Source organism: Podarcis liolepis (assembly GCF_965112155.1).
Source record: "Podarcis liolepis genome assembly, chromosome: 13".
Taxonomy (NCBI): Eukaryota; Metazoa; Chordata; class Lepidosauria; order Squamata; family Lacertidae; genus Podarcis; species Podarcis liolepis.
In genome coordinates, this window is record NC_139573.1 from 16,978,003 (window position 1) to 16,994,556 (window position 16,554).

General features: G+C 46.7%; 1 protein-coding gene across 2 annotated transcripts; it reads left to right on the top strand.

The window, feature by feature from the left end:
* The first annotated feature begins 5,779 nt into the window (after positions 1 to 5,779).
* Positions 5,780 to 16,175, top strand: LOC310692628 (carbonic anhydrase 4-like). 2 transcript variants are annotated; one of them, XM_083473575.1, is made up of 10 exons: positions 5,780 to 6,382; positions 8,314 to 8,398; positions 8,551 to 8,580; positions 8,920 to 9,084; positions 11,022 to 11,170; positions 11,592 to 11,681; positions 12,668 to 12,746; positions 13,156 to 13,319; positions 14,602 to 14,757; positions 15,422 to 16,175. In XM_083473575.1, the coding sequence occupies exons 2-10, from the start codon at positions 8,320 to 8,322 to the stop codon at positions 15,518 to 15,520; spliced, it is 1,011 nt and encodes a 336-aa protein (XP_083329701.1). In that variant the 5' UTR covers positions 5,780 to 6,382; positions 8,314 to 8,319; the 3' UTR covers positions 15,521 to 16,175. The 2 variants fall into 2 exon arrangements, with proteins under 2 accessions (XP_083329701.1, XP_083329702.1); XM_083473576.1 differs by having other exon boundaries at positions 15,425 to 16,175.
* Positions 16,176 to 16,554: the final 379 nt, after the last annotated feature.

Below are 16,554 nucleotides of genomic sequence, written 5' to 3' on the forward strand. Positions count from 1 at the left end.
GAGCCAAGGGGCGCTATTTTTCAACCTTCAACCCTCCACCTCTGGGGCCTGGTTCAGACAAAAGTACATGGTGAAGGAACATGATCATGGCCACCCTACTCAACAAGCACGGCTGTCTCTTGCCACACGTTTCAGGGGTGAAATGTCTTTTTAGATCATATCTGCACACAGACCCACACTAATGTTTTCATTAATGTACGTAGAATCAGGGAAAGAATGGTTCAGCCTGAAACTACATTCAGTGGATTTTTTTTATGAACATCATCCGCCTGTGTAAAATTATGTCCATGTGTCAAGTCTGTAATAAGTAAGCATGGTCCTGTTTCTTCACTGTCTGTTCCCTCAGTGTTTATCCAGACTCGGCCTGTGCGTCATGAAAAAATGAGCTAGGCAGCATGCAACATTTTGGTGTTTGTACTTCAGATGTGGCAACATCTAGCGTCGTAGTGGTCCGAGCCTGAGTACGTGTTCCATTGACATTAATCATAATGTCAAAAGTAGCCTTACTTAACTTAGACCCTGTATACAATATACATTTAAAGCACTATGAAACCATTATAAACAGCATGGCTTCCCCCAAAGAATTATGGGAACTTTAGTTCATTAAGGGTGCCGAAAGTTGTTAGGAAACGCCCCATTCCTCTCACAGAGCTACAATTCCCAGAATTCCATGGGAAGGGGATTGATTGTTAAACCATTCTGGGAACGGTAGGTTTGTGAGGGGATCAGGGGATCTCCTAACAACTCTCAGCAGCCTTGACAAACTACAGTTCCCAGGAGAAGCCATTTTACCAGGTGCCTCCTCAGTCTTGGGGCAGGTATTGATGGAGCTACAGGCTGTCTTTCTGTATTATTTATCACTCCTTTGATGTGTTAACCTTTCAGTCTGAGACTTTTGTCCAGGATGCTGGACTAGGTAGGCCATTGGCCTGATCCAGCAGGCTCTTCTTAAGTTCTCATCAAAATGAAGTAAGAAGTAAGAGCCTCTGGATCAGACCAAAGGCCTACCTAGTCCAGCATCCTGTCCTCACAGTATTCAAACACATCCTGCCTCTGACAGCGGAGACTGAAACATAGCCATCATGGCTGGCTGTCACTGATAGCCGTTTCCTCCATGAATATGTCTAATCCTCTTTTAAAGCCACCCAAATTTGTAGCCATTGCAAATCTTGTAGAAGCGAATTCCACAGATTAACTACATTGTCTGAAGAAGTAATTTTTAAAAAATGTACTGTATTTTTCGATATAACACGCCCCCCATGTATAAGACGACCCCTATTTTTTTGGACCGCAACAAAAAATTGTGAGGGGGGGGGAATTGCCCAAAGTTGTTGGTGAGCTTTTGGGGGGAGGAGTCACCACCAGCAATTGCTCTACCGCCTGCCCGCCAATGCAAATCACACACATCCCCACAGCCACCAATCGTCTGCACACTTGCTGCCAAAAGCGCACACTCAGCGAAACCACAGCCAATTGCACGCACGCCCTTGCCGCTGCCATAAATAGCCTGCCCAATTGCCACAGCTGCAGCCAATCATCAGCAGGCCTTGCCGCAGCAACCAATCACACACCCTATCGCTGCTGCTAATCTCCTGCTGGCTGCTGCCACCAATCGTCTGGCCCCCCCTCTTCTATCCATGTATAAGATGACACGCAATCTTTGCCTATTATTTCTAAGGAAAGAATATCATCTTATACATGGAAAAATACGGTATGTGCCCAAGGTGGGTCTCGAACCCATGACCTTGAGATTGACGCTGTGAACACACCATACATTTAAAGAACACCTCCCAAAGATTCCTGGGAACTGTAGTTTGCACTTCACACAGCTACAATTCCCAGCACCCTTAACCAACTACAGTTCCCAGGATTCAGTAGGGAGGGACATGCTTTAAACATATTATGTGCAGGCAGTCTAAGAGTCTCATGCTCTACCAACTGAGCTAACTGGATGTGTAGCCCAACCACAATCTAACATTTATTTTATTGAAAGGTAACTACTGGCTTGTCTTCTCAGAAGCTTGAGGCGGTGTAGACGGAGCTATCCCATTTTTATCTTCATAGTTACCCTGTGAGGTAGCTTCCTAGTTGGGAGACTGTTGCCCAAGGCCACAAAGTGACCTTCATGTGTTGGGACAGCATTATCTTCCACTCCATCTCTCATAGCCTGGTTCACACTTGGTGTCAATGGCAGCAGGGACAGGAGGGCAGGGAGTATCCAATATGGTTAGTAGGGTAGGGCTGACTGGTATAAAATCAAGCCTTTTTATACCATAATATCTGCTGTTCTCAAAAGTCCTGAAATCATAAACTCATCACACCACATTCCACCTTTTTGGTTTATTAGGCGTGATGCGTCCCCAGAATGGAAGGGAGGACACTCGTAAAAAAACTAAAAAAAAATCTGGTTGCTTCGGGGTGAACTCTGGCATAGGCGTTGTTGGCACCCCGGGACCGAAGGTGGTTTGGAGAGCAGAGAGCTGCTTGTCAGCAGGTTGCTGATTATGAAAACCAGGCCACAACAAGCTCCTTATATCTTGCCCAAATCGTCGCTACCTGTCTTTGTTTCCTCATCAGATGAAACTCCGGCCTGGCAGGCGGAAGGATGATGCAAGAGATTGCCACCTCCAAGTTGCCGCACGCAAAACAACTCACTCAGCAGCCTCTCTGCCTCAGGGTTCTTGGATTGACTCACAACAACGAGAGGGGAAGGAGGCTTGGGATATTTGGGGGAAACCCTGGGCTCCTCAATTCCCTGACAGCATTTCTTCCTGACTTCTCAGAGCCAGACATTCAGGTTCCTCCTTGACCTGCTTCCATGAGATCCTATGGTAGCCACCATCAGCTCAGCTGACAGCAAGCTGGCATGTGGTTCCTGCTCTCCCAGGACTGCCTCCCACATTATAAAATCTGTGTCACTTTAGGGAATAATTGGGGCATGAATTTGCTTGTTTTCCTTTCCCCTCCTCATGCCTTTTTCCTTTTGTATCGGAAGGTCAGCAGTTCAAAACCGCCTGACGGGGTGAGCTCTGTCCCACCTCCTGCCAACCTAGTAGGTTGAAAACACACCAGTGCAAGTAGATAAATAGGTACCGCTGCGACGGGAAGGCAAACGGCGTTTCCGTGTGCTCTGGCACTCGTCATGGTCCTCCGTGCGCCAGAAGCAGTTTAGTCATGCTGGCCACATGACCCGGACGCTATCTGCGAACAAACGCCAGCTCCCTCCGCCTGAAAGCAAGATGAGTGCTGCAACCCCATAGTCACCTTTGACTGGACTTAACTGTCCAGGGGTCATTTACCTTTTTACCTATCCTGTCTACTGGATGGCAAGCCTATGTTGTATACTAATCTATACAACTAAAAATTGTAAAGTAAAATAAAATAAAATAAAATACTATTATATTGCCTATAAAACTTTGAGAATGGTGGTGGAGGTCACGAATGGACCAGCTAAATGAACCAATAAGGAAACCCTACTGAGAAGTTACATAATGTGACTGGAAATGTCCACCTTGTCCTAGATGCTTAAGGGGGTCAGGTGACTTGTCTTTCATGCCCTAGGGTAAAAGAACAGGGCTACATTATCTGAAGTCCATTTCCACTCTCTGCTTTCACCATTAATGAGTAATGCTTTACTTCCCCTTTTCCGAGAAGAACCCCGGAGTCCTGGTGTGCCCATCCCATAACCCACAGTACTTTTGACCTCATGCACCTACCCAGAGCCAGTAATCCGGACACACAGCCCGTCTCTCTCCTTCCAAAGAATCTAGAAGTCTTGAACCCACTCACCCACCCCTGAAAAACCAACCTGATCCTCTCTATGGCTTTGCCCAGTGCAACTCAGTCCTCTTCTGGAGGTCTCTGGGCACCAACCCCATACCCGTCTAATCTCGATTTCTCCCCTTCTAACCTGTAGTGGGAATAGAACTCCACTACCCTCGAGTATCCCTTCTCAGCCTCACTTCCTCTATTGCCCCTACAAGGATTAATACCGGGTATTGTTTAGGGTGAGTAGTACGAAGTGGATCAAAGCTGGTCAGTCCACATACCCCGCCCTGCCCCAACCGGTTCTCTTGAAATTTGCAGTGGGAAAGAGGTTTGTTGTAATGACAAAACCACATCCCCCAAATGTACCAAAGAGTGTGCTTTGATGGCTAAGTGCGAGTGCCCCTACAGCACTCCGGTCAAACACTTGTCTGATCTTAACGCAGAAATCAGTGCCAGATTTCGGGTGCTGTGGGCGGTTACCTCCCACAGGGTGCTGAGCCAAGGAGGTGCAAAGTTGCCCCCGCCACCACCAGCATCCCTGTAAGATCCGTAAAAAAGCAACTGTACCAAAAGGAATTATTTTGAAAATTATATTGGGAAGGTGCAATTTATGTCCTGGCTCAGGGCGCCATATTACCAAAGTTTTTCCCTGAGAGAAATAGCTGCTTTGGAGAGACAGGACCCCTGGTTACCCTCCCCAACAGAGAATTGGGGCTGGGTGCCTGATGGGGTTGAGGAGGAATCAGTATTTTCCAGAGCAGGGCTATGTGCCCCTTGTCTCCCCTTCTAGCCTGGCTGGTTTCTTCTGTCTGAACAGCTGCATCACAGGCAGAAATTATACAGAAACATCTGCATCCGAAGCTAGTCCTCCCCAGAGCAGACCCACTGAAGTTAATAAGCATGACTAATTTAGGCCCATTAATTTCAGTGGGTCTACTCTAAGTAGAACCTCATTAGATATTTTTTTTCTCCCCTGTTCAGCTGAAAAGGCTCCCAGAGAGCAGCTTACAGAACAATCATTATTTTCCGAAAAGCTGTTGTTTCCCACAAGCTTACAATATTTTCAAAAATGACAGAAAAGGAAAAGGGAATGGGAAGTAGGGAGGAAGAAACCAAATGTCAGTTGCCATCAGTTCCTACTTCTAAAAAAACGCCTGGCTTGAATTGAAATAGTTCAGATAACCATTAAAGGCATCCCCAAACTCGGCCCTTCAGATGTTTTCGGACTACAGTTCCCATCATCCCTGACCACTGGTTGGTCCTGTTAGCTAGGGATGATGGAAGTTGTAGTCCCAAAACATCTGGAGGGCCGAGCTTGGGGATGGCTGAGATAACCTGATGGAATGGCTGAGGTGAGGGGAAAGAGCAGTCAGAACACCTGGTGTGTCAGCAGAGCTGATGGAGAAGCCCTGCTCTTTTCTCCCTCTCCCTTTCCTCTGCAACCTGCCAATGTCTTTGACTGTAGAGATAAAGCTGGCAGGCGATGCAGTGATGGAGGGAAGCTTCACCTGCTGAATTTCTGCCTGCCTGACGACTGTTACAAAAACCATAGCCCTGCTCATGGGAATCTTAGCTTTGTGGGAGTGTTCAGGTGGAGGAAAAACTGATGCTTGAACTTGAACTACGACTCGCATCAGCCCTCAACATGCCAACATATATCTGTTTAAATGCAAAGCCTCCACCTATCCCTGCACCTTAGATCTCATTCCCCTTAGAATCATAGAATTGTAGAGTTGGAAGGGACCATCTAGTCTAACCCTCTGAAGTGCAGGAATCTTTTTGCCCAATGTGGGGCTCAAACCCACAACCTTGAGATGAAGAGTCTCGTGCTCTACTTGGCTTTAAAAGTTCTTTGGCAGGTGAAAAGGATCCAGCCTGCAAATCCAAGTAGCTAAGGGAATTTCCACTTGCTTTGTCATGCAGAAAGGGCGCAGGAACTTTTACTAGAGGGAAAAGTTGGCAACCCTCCCTTGCTGGTGGGAAGAAACCGGTACTTCTGGGTTGCTTGAGAAAGAGAGCACTTGGGATCAGGAGGGAAAGGTGGCGAGATTTTGTTGTCCGGGGAGTCCTTAATCCCCTGAAAGAAAAGTATGGATCTGCGCAGGAGTTAGGGCCTTACTTTGCAGAAGGGAGTGGAATCTAGTGGTTAGATCAGCCCCTGGGTTCTACAGCATGGGGAGGGGAGGAAGGGGTTGCTTTTGAGAAATGGGGACGTGAGCTTCCTCATGTTGAAAGGTTGGCTCCTACCTCGAGTCATTTCCTAATTGTGTAATTGACTTGCTCACAGCCTTTGCGTATGAAATCATTGCCCTCCCCAGGAATAGGTGCCGGGGACTAAGCCTACATGGATTTGCCTGAGGCCTGCCCCTTTTCCTGCACCGTCCCTGACTGACTGACTGACTGCCTCCTGCCTGCTCCTTTTTATCTTCTCTTTTCTCCTTCCTGGTAATCTACCCTCCCCTTCTCTGTAATTCCACCCGCCCCAGAAGCAGACGGGGCGGTGACCTTAATGCACAGATATATATATCCACCTAAAAGGAGCCAAGATGCTTTTCCACCATCATCTGTGTCAACTTGCCCAAGAGGCGGACGAAGAGAGGAGCACACTTGACAGGTGAGTCTACCTGGGGCTGGGTGGAGAAATAATGGGGACCGGACCCCCAGATCTGGAAGGAAATCATTTTGCAGAAACTAATTTTACATGCGCTCAGGGGTACAGTTGTGGTGTTTACTAACGACATAAGTGCTCTGGTGAATCGTTTTTGGAAGATCAGCTTAATCTTGCATTCTGTTTCCAAAAGCGACTGGTCAGATGCCTCTGGAAAGCAGGGCAGGAAGATGATAACCCTTTGCCTGTTATTCATTCCCATCAATTGGTGTTCCGAGATATACTGGTTCTGTTAATGGAAGATCCATTCAGCTGTCATAGCTATATATATATATATATATATATATATATATATATATATATATATATTCTAATCTCTTTTTAACCCATCGGCACTGGTGACCCTCACCACTTCTTGTGGCAGTCACATCCAGGAGAAAATTATCTGCACTTTCCAGAATCAGTTGAAGACATTTTTTTGTTCCCTGTCAGCTTGTTGGGGTTTTAGTCTTGTTTTAAATACATTTGTTTTTGTGTTTAACTGTTTTTAATTGTCTTATACATAAATTGCCTTGAGACCGTGATTTGGAAGGCGATTAGTAAATTAATAATGGTGATAATAATAAGCTATTATTATTATTTTTCATGTCCTAAAGTTTAACCCTGTCATTTTAAGAAAGGTAAACCATTTTATGAGATGTGTCTGTGTGTATGGTATTACACTTCTGTGAATGAATAGGCATGACCGTGGCTTGTGGTTTGGCATGTGGGAACGTCTGTGGCTGGTTGCTAGAGCTTCCCCCTTGCATGGAGAAGATCTTGGATTCAGCCCCCAGGATCTGTAGGCAGGGCTGGAACAGATTCCTGACCAGACCATGGAGAATCGCTGCCAGTCAACGCAGATTAATGGCCCCCAGTTACCTCAGTATTGCGGACCCCCTGTTTTTCAAAAGCCAAGACATGGCCCCCCTTATTTTTGAAGTTTTCAATAACCCTGTGGTAGTTTTTGTCATGTGAATGGTGCCATGGATCCCCTGGGAAGGATACATGGACCCCCTCGGGTCTATGGATCACCAATTGGGATCCACTGGCATAGACAGTACAGAGCCAGATGGAGCCCTGTAGCTTCCTATGTGCAAATCATCACAAGTGTGCCTCTCCCATGCACATGTATCCTGTACACACCAGAAGATTTGCACACAACCACCCACACGAGATGATCTGCCTACAACTTTCATGCATTTCCCCACTTCCAGCGCGTTGGGAAAGTTGGAACTTTTCAAGCAGTCCTTAGGACACTGCTTTGAACTTGTTTGCCGCGATGCTACCTCAAAGCCACAGATGGATCCAAAGGAGAACGGCTTCTATGCCACCTGTAGACCAATTTCAAAGATACAGAAAGTTACTGATAGCTGTCCCAAGGCCACGCAAGAGACTTCCTTGACCTTCAATCCAAGATCGCTAAAGTTTTCATCTGCTCTGCAAACCTTGCAAGACTCGTTTATCTGGGCTTCTGGTAGCCACATTAAACCTCTGGCCGTGAGGTTTTGAGCATGTTTTCTCTTGTTTAGTTTGAAGACGCTCGCTGCTCGTTAATGCTCTGCCGCCACCCCATTAATCCACATTTATGCGGTAACTCCACCTACCCCGTGGGAGTCCGTATCAAATCAAACTGTTATTCCAAAAGAAAACAAGTTTCTAGACCTTGTGGCTGCCTGGGGAAATCATAACGTTTGTCACCTGTAGAGAGCAGAGCAGCTACAAGTATAACGTTGGTTTTTGCTTGTGTTGCCAGGTAAGCTCCCTCACCTCTGCCACCGAACGGACATTGGTAAATTCCGTATTCTGCTATTGACACAGGCTCTTGTTCAAGAATTGTCTCATTTGTTCAAGAATGGTATCGTTTACTCATCTGTTCTCCTGCACTTTTTCTCCAGCATACTATGGCTTCTGTTTGGGTACCAGCGACCTTCACTGCGGTGGTCCTGTTGCTTTCGGGGGGATGCTATGCCAGTTCTTCAGGTAACGCCACCTTGACCTCACCCATATCCTAAGTGTCTCCATTTTGCTGGGAAGGGCTTTAAAGGATAATGCTTGGGGGTGAAATTAGATGTTCCTCTTTGCATGAATTCGGTCCCATAAACTTATGCCACCTCTGTTTCTTTTCCTGACAGGTTCCTGGTGCTACGACAGCCTAATATGTGGTAAGAAAAATAGCAGCCCTAACTTCTCTTTAGCCACAGATTCCAAGCAAGGCATACTTTTGAGCCAAGTCCATCACACCAAACTCAACTTGTATTTCCAGGGCTTTGTTCTGTAATGTACTAAAAATGCCTCTGAACATGCGCAAAGTGCGTTTTCCTCTCTACCTCCTTGTACAGATCCAGGGCTAAGTGGGAGGGCTACCTAACAGAGGGTATCGTTTTCGGGAAGTTTAGAATCCTCCTCCTGCTGCTGCTACTTCTCCGTTTTATTTATTTAATTCAGTTCCCCATCTCTAATTACCATGCTGCTTGTTTTTGGCGCTTCCTTTTCTTGGCCAGGTCCTGACACGTGGTCATCCCAAGGTCATTGCAATGGCAAGAGGCAATCTCCCATTGATATTGTCACCAGCAGTGTCAGGCATAACCCCAAACTGGGTGCAGTGACTCTCACTGGCTACAACGACACCAAAAAACTGCTGGAAATGAAGAACACCGGGAAAACAGGTGAGTGTGCAAGCGTTTCCTTTTTAAAACACTTTGCTTCTAGTCCTTAAGGTAGCAGGAAAGTATGGAAAAAAAGACACAAAACTGCAAGACGGGGAAGCTGCCAAACTCCATCCCTTCCTGTGTATTCATAGTAAAAAGCTGGATTTCCCCAACTTTACAGTGATGGCAGCATGGAGGAGCCCGGAAGAGTGTGGGAGAATCTCCCAACCTTTTCCCCCAGCGTGGGACAGGCTTGGAAAGGCAGCCTGCTCTTTTCTGAAGGGGAGCGTCATTTATTTCCCTTCAGTTTAACAGGCTGCGGGCAGATCAAGAGATTTCACCTGCATTCTGCCCACATTCTGCCAGGGCCCCATGACAGCATGTTCAGTCCTCTTCCCTCCAGTTGTTGTTTTTTTTGTGTGTGTGTGATATTCTGCCCCATTTCAGGTGGGTCAGAACAGCTTGGTGCTTCTCTCCTTTAGCTGGCGGGTGGACCCTTTTTTATTTTTATTTTAATCCAAACCAACGGGCACCGACCACCTGAGCTGGCTGGTAGAGAGACCAGTACTTTTCAAACACAGAATCGCCTGCCCGCAGGGCAGCCCACCTGTTCTCTGTGTGTGTCACTTTCTGATTGGAAGGAGACGATCCCACCCTCTACCCTGGCAATGATTCACACATGATTCATAGCAGAGCAGGCAGTTCTGCATCTCTCTGATGGGGATGTTTGAATGGCCCAATCATCAATGGGAAATGCTCCATTGAGGACCATGTATTTTGCTCTTTGTTATTGGCCTGCTCTATGTGCTTCGGCAGAGACGTGGGTGGCGCTGTAGGTTAAACCACAGAGCCCAGGGCTTGCCGATCAGAAGGTCAGCGGTTCGAATCCCTGCGACGGGGTGAGCTCCCATTGCTCAGTCCCTGCTCCTCCCAACCTAGCAGTTTGAAAGCACGTCAAAGTGCAAGTAGATAAATAGGGACCGCTCCGGCGGGAAGGTAAACGGCGTTTCCGTGCGCTGCTCTGGTTCGCCAGAAGCGGCTTAGTCATGCTGGCCACATGACCCGGAAGCTGTACGCCTGCTCCCTCAGCCAGTAAAGCGAGATGAGCGCCGCAATCCCAGAGTCGGCCACAACTGGACCTAATGGTCAGGGGTCCCTTAACCTTTACATTTACCTATGTGCTTCAGCAGGATCCAGGCTTCGCCAGCCTGCTGCCCTCCAGATATTTTGCACGTCAACTCCCTTCATCCCCTGCTAGCACAGGAATTGATCAAAAACATATGGAGGGTGCCTGGTTGGCAATAGCCGGAAGAGGGTGCAAGAGAAGGGAGGGAGGGGGTAAGTGCCTCCTTCTAGACACACAGCACTGCACCCCACATTACTGAACCCCTGTGGCTACCTGAAGAGACGGTACTTTAATTTCCAGTTTGATGATTTAATTAAAATTTAGTAAGGCAGCAATCCTAAGCATTGTCAAGCTTCCTGGCAAAAGTTATCACCCTCAAAAATCAGCACAAATAAGTCATGAATCATCATTATGTTCAACTGAAATCCAAAATCATTACTCTGCTTACTCTGTAAAAATCAATAGGATATACTTGAGAGGAGGTGCAGTTAGGATGGGACTGTCAGTGTGTGATGGACACTGATGTTTCTCTTTCAGGATAAAACTCAGCCCCCTCCACCCTAAAAATGCACTTCTGTGGCTATGTGCACACTGTACCTTCAAAGCACATGCAGAGCACATGTACATTTCCCTTCCTCTCAAAAGAACCCTGGGAACTGGTCTCACTTTCCCGATCGTACGAACCAAAGTGTGACCAACCCAGCCCAATCCTGCGCGTCATTGATTGCAAATGACACTACTTCCGCGGCTACAAAAGCAGTAAGAGAAGCTTTTTGGTGGAAAATTCCAACACTCTTGATGCACTAATAGAAATTGGTCTGGTCTGCAGTTGACATAGAACTGGGCGAAGGTCTCCAGCTGAGCGGCCCTGGGCTTCCGGCTACATACACAGCCAAGGCCTTTCACCTCCACTGGGGAGATGGAGTCCATAAACCTGGATCAGAGCACTACATAAACGGCGAACGGTACTCTATGGAGGTGAGGATATCTTCTCTAATCTGGATTCTGGGATTGATAGCATGTTAATGTCAGCTGGCATATGTTTTATTATATTTATTTTTCTTTCCTTTTGCTTTATTAGCAAATATTTTTTGTGTTATAATAATTGTTTCCTTGAGCATGTGCACGTACATTTCTTTTACCTCTGCATAACAGCAGCATAAACTCCATCTATACTGTATTTATCAGTGTATGCAAAGCTTTCAAGTCAGAGGGCTTTTTAGAAATTATGAATGACCAGGTCTAAGGGGAGTAGACACAAGGATGGATTTCCAATATGCACCAGGCTTTTGTGTACTGCAGTCTATCTCTTTGCTCGTGGAGGTTTCTCCACAAAGAGCAGCCAGGTGGGTCAGCAGGGATATGTCCCAAACTGATCTATTTTCTTTTCTCCCCTCAGTTACACATTGTGCACACCAAAAACAACACGAGTCTACCGGAAGCCTTGAAGGACCCACAGGGCATTGCTGTGCTAGCATTCTTTGTCCAGGTGAGGGATTGGGGAAGTCAAGGTTTGTGCATGTCTATGCTGGGATATCAGTTGTAAAGCATTTTGGTTGTTTTGGCTTTTCCCAAATGATTCTGGGAACTGTGGCAAGAGTTTTTCTCTTGGCCAGTCATTCACAGTGTCACATTAAACCAGGGGTCAGCAAACTTTTTCAGCAGGGGGCCAGTCCACTGTCCCTCAGACCTTGTGGGGGGGCCGGACTATATTTTTTTTGGGGGGGGGGAAATGAACAAATTCCTATGCCCCACAAATAACCCAGAGACGCATTTTAAATGAAAGCACACGCTCTACTCATGTAAAAACAACAGTCAGGCCCCAGAAATAACCCAGAGATGCATTTTAAATAAAAGGACAGATTCTATTCATGTAAAAACACGCTGATTCCCGGACCGTCCACGGGCCGGATTTAGAAGGCAATTGGGCCGGATCTGGCCCCCGGGCCTTAGTTTGCCTACCCATGCATTAAACCATCATTTAATTTGACCGATGGTTTAATGTGATGTGCAAACCAGGCCACTGACTGAACTGCTTTGCCTCAAGTTCACTGGGAAAGGGGCACAGCTGTTGAAAACACCACTTGGCTATTCCATGGTAGAAATGGGAGAACTGGAAGAAGTGGATGTTGTTGACAAGCAGTAGATTGTTCTGCGTGATGAATGGGCAGTGTTGCTTCTGAAGAAGCACTTCTTTCAAGGAGATAATCACATTTTCCCAGGACTCAAATAACTATCTTTTCTCGCTGGAACAAAGTCCCCCAAAGTATGCGCCTGTTGGATAATGCCAACGACATCATGAGCGATGAGACCACAATTCCTGCCTCCCTCTGCCTCTGCTTCTTAAGGTAGCCCTGGGAAGGGGAGGAAGACATTAAAACAGGAGATGCCGAGCCCTAGGATTCTTAGGTTCCTTTATCACACTTTATTTCTTGGTCTTATTTTACACTATATGATGTTTCCTCTTTACTGCAGGGCTATGAGAAGGCACAGGGCAAGACAGCTGAAGCATGGGAATTGTTTAAAAAGAAGCTGAAGGATGTTGAGGAAAAGGGTAAGTCCGTCAGTGAGTGGAAAGCCAAGTAAAACATCTGGTTCTTCTCTTGTCTCAGAGAATCCATCATGGCTACCACAATGAAGTGGAACAAAAAATAACCAGTTTGAGCAGTGGGGAGGTGTGATTCTTTCAGTCGCCTCCCTGATAAATCCTGGGGGTGGTGGTTTCACAAGGGCCCCTTGGAATTCTTCAGAACCTTACATAGAACTGCAGTATTCAAGAGTCCCTTGTTGGGGAACCATTATTATTATTATTTATGAAATCTGTATTATGTCCCACGTTTCCTCTAAGGAACTCAAGGCCCCCCCAAAAAAACATTTTATCCTCACAACAACCCTGTGGTGTAGGTTAGGATGTGAATTAAGTATGGAGCAGAGATGCAAGCAACTTACCTCCCCCTGTACAGGTGAAGAGACAAAATTCGATGGCAGCTTCTCTCTCCAGGACTTGCTGGGCCGCCCGGAGCTTGACCGCTATTACCGCTACCCTGGGTCCCTCACCACCCCCGGGTGTGACGAGGTTGTGCTGTGGACCATCTTTGCCGACCCCATTCTGGTGTCGGAAGACGTGGTGAGTGCTGCCATCTTGTGTGTGTCTGTGTGTAGGCAGAATGCTGAGGCACAGAAGTCCTTAGAGAGGTAGGAGGAGCTGTTGTCTAAAACATCTGAGGTACACTAGGTTGGGAAAGGCCAACAGCACAGGTATGTTATACTCTGGGATACATGAGGGAAATTTGGGAAATTGGCTTCTCCTCTCTGGGCTCCCCTTGCAATTAGGATCAAGAGACTTTTCTTGGTGTTTGAAGTAAAATAAAAAGGCCTACCTACTAGAAGTTGGGCTTTTGGGTGGTGGCCTGTGGTTTAATGATTCCTTCTCCCACAGCCACCACACCAGGAAGGTAGGAACAAATACTGAATTAGACCTGTTGGTACATCTAACTCAGGGTTTCCCCAACTTGGGTCTCCAGCTGTTTTTGGACCACAGCTCCCATTACCCTCAGCTAACAGGATCAGTGGTCAGGGATGATGGGAATTGTAGTCCCAAAAAACAGCTGGAGACTCAAGTTGGGGAATTGGTTGCCCTGCGTTTCAGACGGGACATCCTTGGAGATACCAGGGATTGAACCTGCAAAGCAAGAGCTCTGTCCCTGAGCTATGCCCTACTCTAGGGTTTCAGACAGGGGACACTGCTAGCCCTATCTGGGAGTTAAAAGACAAGGCCTGGAGGAATGAGAAATGGAAGTTTAGATTTCTCAGGCAGCTGGATTCTACAGTCAACCCCAAACCCTGACCCTATTTTTTTCTGTACAAGATGCAGATGTGATGAGCTGGAGGGTGAGCATTAGGTGGGTCAGAAACTTTGAGGATATACAGGGGATGGCCAAATAGCAGGTAGACGAGTGGTGAAGGCACCAATGGGAGGGCAAGAGAGGCTTTGAAAGCGGAGGTGGCCTTGAGAAGGAAGCACCTTGATGACCAGAGAGAACAGAGCCATTTCCCAGCTGTACACTATTACGTCCTGTTCCTTATTTGCCTCATTACGTTATCCTATTCTGTCAAAAGCAGTGTCACGGGGCTGAACAGAACTGGCCTCCCCCAATTCTGTGTGCTGTTTGTGGGTCGTGGAACTGGAGAGTGAGGGGGCAGTTTGCTGAACATTCTCCAGCGGAGAACCAAAATTCTCCAACAATTCAAGAGCAGCTGAGAAACCTCAGTTCAACTCCACGCTGTCGTAACTCGTGCTGTGGAGTTGCCACATCCTGGTCTTCACCGGGTAGATCCCACAGCCCAACGTAGGAGTTCCTCCTTTGCCATGTGCCACCACCTGACGCCTTCCTTCTCCCTTCCAATAGGTGCATGCTTTTCCGAATGAGCTTCATTCAACGGACTCCTCCACCGGGCCCCATATTGAGAACAACTACCGCCCTCTGCAGAACATTGGGGACCGGAAAGTGGAATCGTCTGCCGCTTTGAAGCACAAATCCGCTGCCACGATAGCCTCTCCGCCAGTAGGGCTCCTCCTCTTCATTTCTGTGGCTACTCTTGCATCCTTCTTACCTGCATAAAGGCTGGAGGTGGGTGGGTGGATGTAGAAACCACACGGAGGAAGAGTCGACATGATCTCCAGAGAGGCCAAAGCTAGGCCACAACTCTTTCTGTCCCCCTCAGAAACTCCAATTCACCTGCATCTACCTCTCAACCAGCTCATCCAGTACCAGAAGCACTGGCAAAGGACACTAAAAAGGCAGGAGGTGCACATTTCAGTGAGGAGAGGAGCACAGAGAAGGAGATCAATAGCAGCTAGGATGCCCAGTGCTGGGGAAGGAGTGCGGTTCAGTCCACTACAGCTAGAGCTGAAACTTTCCATTCAAAAGAGCTCATTGTTGACATTTCCCAATCTTATATTGTGGCTTTGTTTCTCGGTGATATTTGAGTTTCCAGATCAACGTTTGGGTTTAAGTGGAATAGAACTATCATCAACGTTTGAGCAATGACGCACATTTTGATACACTGCATACCAAAACTTCAGATGTCAACAAAAGCAAAGGGGTGGGGGTGGCAGGGAATCACTGGAAATATATAGATTTCCTTGTGGAGTTTGAGGTTCAGGTCTGTCTGGGCTAAAACTTCCAATGATTAAAGAATCAACATTAATTTCAGCTCTCGTTTTAGCAGGAATTGGCAGAAGCTCTGCTTGTTCCCACAAACGTGACTTTGGATGGCATATTCACACGCGTCTCCAGCACTGCAGAGAATACCCATAGTCCCTAGTGGCAACCTCTCAAAGGCAACACATCTCCAGTGAAGCATGTTCACACGTTCAGCTGCCACTGAGGCACCAAGCGATGTGCGTGCATGTGTGACCCAACTCATTCCCCATCGTGCTATGAAGCAGCAACTGGAACCAGAGGTTTACATTAGCTGAGAAACTGAGGCAAACAGCCACCCTTTAATTACCTTCCTTGCTCTCTTGAAAGTTTGTTTGTTTGTTGTTATATGACCAGTGCTTTTTTCAGGGGGGTACTCAAGGGTACACAGTACCACTACCTCTTTTTGTTGTGATTAAAAAGTGTGGCACTTAAGTGTACTGTAACAACTTCGTAGTGCGTACTGGCACCTCTCTGTCTTTCTCTCTGTTAAAAAGTGTGACACACACTGTAACAACTTCATGGGAAACAACTTCTAGGGGAAAAAACACTGTGTACGACCAATCTCCAATGGTGGAAAATCACTTTTTTTAAAAAAAAAAAAACAACCACAAAATTTTTAAAGTGGAAACTTTCACGAATGGAAAATGCATGGAATGCTACTTACTGATCATTCCTTGGGAGCTTCTATTGTGAAAATAGTTTTGAGAACTAATGAATAAGCTGTGACTTAAAAGACAAATGTGTGTGGAAATTAAATTAAGCGGATTGTGTGCTGCTGTGTGTGTGGTTGCACTGACATGAATAGAGGCAAGCGATGCTAATTATTCCTTACTTTATACAGTATCTGTCTGCTGTTGCTAATGGGGTCTCTCTGCCTCCTGCCTGCCTAGCTCTAAGGTCACAGCATTCTGAGAGAGGTGGTCCGGGTGAGTGCCAGCGCTATTGCCACTTCGTCATAGCAGCTAGAAATTTTATTGGGAAAGACAAAAGCAGCTAAAGATTTAAATGAACTTCAGTAATTCTAGATTTAACTGATTTTAAAAAAATCTGTTTTACAATTTTCTAGCTGTCATGGCAAGGCACCAATGATGGCACTTCCCCCCACCCACCCACCCAACTCACCAAGAATGCTTCACTCTGAGCAATTATGGAACT